A 3614-nucleotide genomic window follows, 5' to 3' on the forward strand; every position below is an offset into this window, starting at 1 on the left:
GGTGAGAGGTATTAAAGGAGTGAAGTAAAGAGGTGTAAATTTTGAGTTGATAATTGTGGTGTTGACTATCCGTTCAACTAATCGTTAATGCAGCAGCCACTTAGGTTGGAAAGGATCGTAGACAACAAATGCAAAATGAATTCATGAAGTTGTCATAAGGGAAGTTGAGAATACCTCTCGAAAAACTCCCCAGTTGTTGTTTGAAACGAGGAGCAGTTGGGGGATCTTGGTCATGTGTAGATCAGAAACAAGGTTCACTCTTATAAGTCGTCGCGTCACAGTGGCAGGTCTTATTGAACTTGATGAGACCAGGATGAGGGGCAACGAGACATCAATATCATTCGTTGGATCGGATAACGGTGCCCCCGACCTACGTTTTACCCAAGTAGTGGGCACGAGCCATAAGGTTATTATTCACTTAACGAACTAGGAATGCCAGTACCCAAGTAGTTGAGAGTTGATTCAAATTGTAAACCACATCCGAAATGATTCGTGACAGTCGTGAGATGCCACGAGGAGCGGGACGGGCTATTCCCACGCGTGGGGTATGCTAAATGGAGTATAAATAAGTGTTCTAACCAAACCTCGCGGAAACATTCCTAGACTAAATGTTAGACAGACTTGTAGTTAGTACTTAGCAGTTAGTTCAACAGACAGATTGTGGCTTATGTATATCACTTGTGGATACGAAGACAAACGAGGCATTTATAAAGATAATTGGGACAATCAAGGTGACTCCGGAGTCCGGAGGTATGTTTCGGTCCGGTAGTGTATTAGATGTGTAGGAACCTTGGTAAGACACATAAGAGACTTAAATCCAAAAGCCCTCAAGAAATTCAATCTCAGGAATAAAAAATAGGTATCCAAATAACTATCTAAAATGGGTCGCTAAGACCTTCTCCAAATCCAAAATTTTGACGACCAAAGTAGTGGGTATAAAGCGAGTGTTCTCGTAGCTTTTGAAAATATAACCTCCCAATGTTGTGTGTACTTTGTCAGATCAATTCGTTCGATTCTGCCGTTTGTTTCATCAATCATATCATCGTAAGTAAAATTCTGGACTTTCTTCGAAAGATATAGCGATCGAGCTTCCTAATTCTTTTGAGCCATACTCAAAGCTACATCCTTCGTTGCGAAACTAAAAGGACTTTTTGTCATCTCTGGACTTCTTGGACTCATTTTGATGGCAAATAATTCATCTTCTGTTTGATCTTCTTCTGATGTTTTTTGTGACACATCACCAATTGCAAGAGCGTTTAGAGAACTCATGCCATATTGTGAGGAATGATTAGGTGGATGTTGAGCGACAAGACGTGTTGGTTGATGGCGCGAAGTTCCTCCATGAAACAAGGAGAATGACGACACAGCAACATCACCCTGTTCAGGAGATAATGGGTTTTGCTGACTTTCGAATTTGGGTGCTAAGACTTGTCAACCTCATCATTTTCATTCATGGACATTTAACTTTAAGCGTACCTGAAACATTACTTAAGTCGTGGGCACTAGTTCCTAATTTCAACCCCTTAAGCTTCTCGGATAACCTACCACCACCGGGTGTTTTTGGACTAGTTGGAGTAGCATTTTGTTGTAAATCCAGCTGTGCAACTTTTGGCCCAACACCAAAGTTTTCCTCAATCCATTGTTTTTCCTGCATGGCCATTTCTAGACCTATTCCCTCTCCATTTGTTTTCATTTCCTCATCAATTTCCCTTTGTAAGACGGATATTCTTTTCTTCGCCCAGATTGTATGTAACACACCTTTTCGTCCAGCTTGTCGTGCAGTCAATCCTAGTTCGGGTGGGAATATCGCAGGTAATGGGTTTGTTTGAATTGTCTTCCCTCCCACTTGTGATAACTTTATGATTCTTGGTATGCTAGCTCCCGGAGCCAGTAGAAAGTAGAGTCGATGAAGTTTCCCATCTGCTCCATCTCGTGCGGATAGAACCGTACTTTTCCCTTCCCATGATACCTCCCAATCTCCCATATTTTTGATGGATCCTTCGGTAGATTCATCTTCCCATTCTACCATCAATATTTTAGTTCCTTCATTTCCTCGGCCAGATTCAAATTCGAAACGTGCGAGAGCTGTCGAAGATGATAATGCAGGAGAAGCCGGTTCCGCATTATCAGATGAAGTAGGTAACGGTACACTATCAGGTTCGAAGTGCAATCGTGGTGCAGAAGTTGAGACTGCCATTTTGTATAGTGGTTCTTGACGATCTGAGCGAGCTCTAGGGGAGCTTTGAGAAAGCTTCGTCTGAAGTTGTATGGGGTTTATCGCGGGTTAGTCCATTCGGATTAAACGTCGGATTAAATCGCAAACCAAAAAAACAACGTAACTATCTGCTTTCCAAAGTTTAGCCAAGAAAACGCACGCGGCTGCTATCTCTTTTTGGGATATCAAAGGTGGAGATTGTGTTGATCGCAGGTGTTCATGGGTAAGGTGTAGGGGGAACAGTGACAGTAGTATTTTAACGTGGCGCAGTAAAAGGTAAATTGGACAACTTCTTAAAGAGGGGTTGGATAAGGTGGGGACGACATGGTTTCAGAGCTGATGAAAGTTGATGGGAGGGTAAGAATATTAGGAACATAGGAATATAGAAGAATAGAAAGGCAGAGAGAATTAGTTTAGATGGTCGATTTGAAATACCTTTACTTTGTTGGTGGTTTGTCTCCTAGTACCTTTCCTTCCTAGAACTTCTCTTTTTGATGTTGCAGATGCTAGACCTTTTTTCCCCTTTCACCTCTCGGGCATGTAATCATATCTATATTGGATTGGAATATTAGTGATCATTTATACTTCATAAATTAGCCAATAATAATGACACGGAAGTATTTTCAAGAACTACTTGAGAGTTTTTCGTCTCGAATCTCCAAATTCAGCCAAGAGTACCTAGGTAGGTAGGTATCAAACTCTCTAAGCCTCTACATGTTGATTCATTTCGTCGTATCAGGATGACAGCAAGAACCTATAAGGAGGGGCCAAGAGACCAAAAGCTGGTGAAATTTACAGGGAAAATTTGCAAATTGATCGAAGTCGCGTGGTAAGTTATGACTTTTGTTGTCTTTCGTTGGTTGCTGGCCGAGACTGGACATCGAGTATGTGAGAGATACTAATAATAGTCAGGACTTTTGGTGGGTAGTATACATATAATCATGTATTACCCTACAGATGCATAATATTAATCAATTTCGAATCGATTTTTTGGGTCTCAAACTGGGTCAGCCATTCGGTCGGAACGTCTAAATGGAGAATTACCATGTGTAGCCATGTTGTAACCATTTTACCACCGGAGGAAACATTCTGTCTGTCTTACCAACCACATCAAACTTAAGCGATATAATCAAATAGCACCACGCTGTCAACTGTCTACGTAAGCTAATCAACAGCAGTCTTGTACCGGTTGGTATGAATTTTTCAGTTCAGATTTCTAATCCTAGTCCCTCGACTGGCTACGGCTACCACCACAGGTACCCACAGCTATACATCAAATGCATTTTACGCGTACATGGTTCTACACATGTTGCAGCATGGTTGTTAGAGAACCTAGTCCACAAGTTTAATTTCTGGTAGCGTCTTATCAAGAGTACAAAACGGCTGAACGAAACTTCCT

The 3614-nt window shown here is 41.5% G+C and overlaps 1 protein-coding gene across 1 annotated transcript; it reads right to left on the bottom strand.

Annotated features, from left to right (window-relative positions):
• Positions 1 to 1092: 1092 nt before the first annotated feature.
• EAE97_002133 (uncharacterized protein) lies at positions 1093 to 2197 on the bottom strand (the record flags this gene model as incomplete). Its single annotated transcript, XM_038872644.1, has 2 exons — positions 1093 to 1421; positions 1477 to 2197. 2 exons carry the CDS (start codon positions 2195 to 2197, stop codon positions 1093 to 1095), a joined length of 1050 nt encoding a protein of 349 aa, XP_038735850.1.
• Positions 2198 to 3614: the final 1417 nt, after the last annotated feature.

This window comes from Botrytis byssoidea, assembly GCF_014898295.1.
Source record: "Botrytis byssoidea strain MUCL 94 chromosome Unknown BBYS_004, whole genome shotgun sequence".
Classification (NCBI taxonomy): Eukaryota; Fungi; Ascomycota; class Leotiomycetes; order Helotiales; family Sclerotiniaceae; genus Botrytis; species Botrytis byssoidea.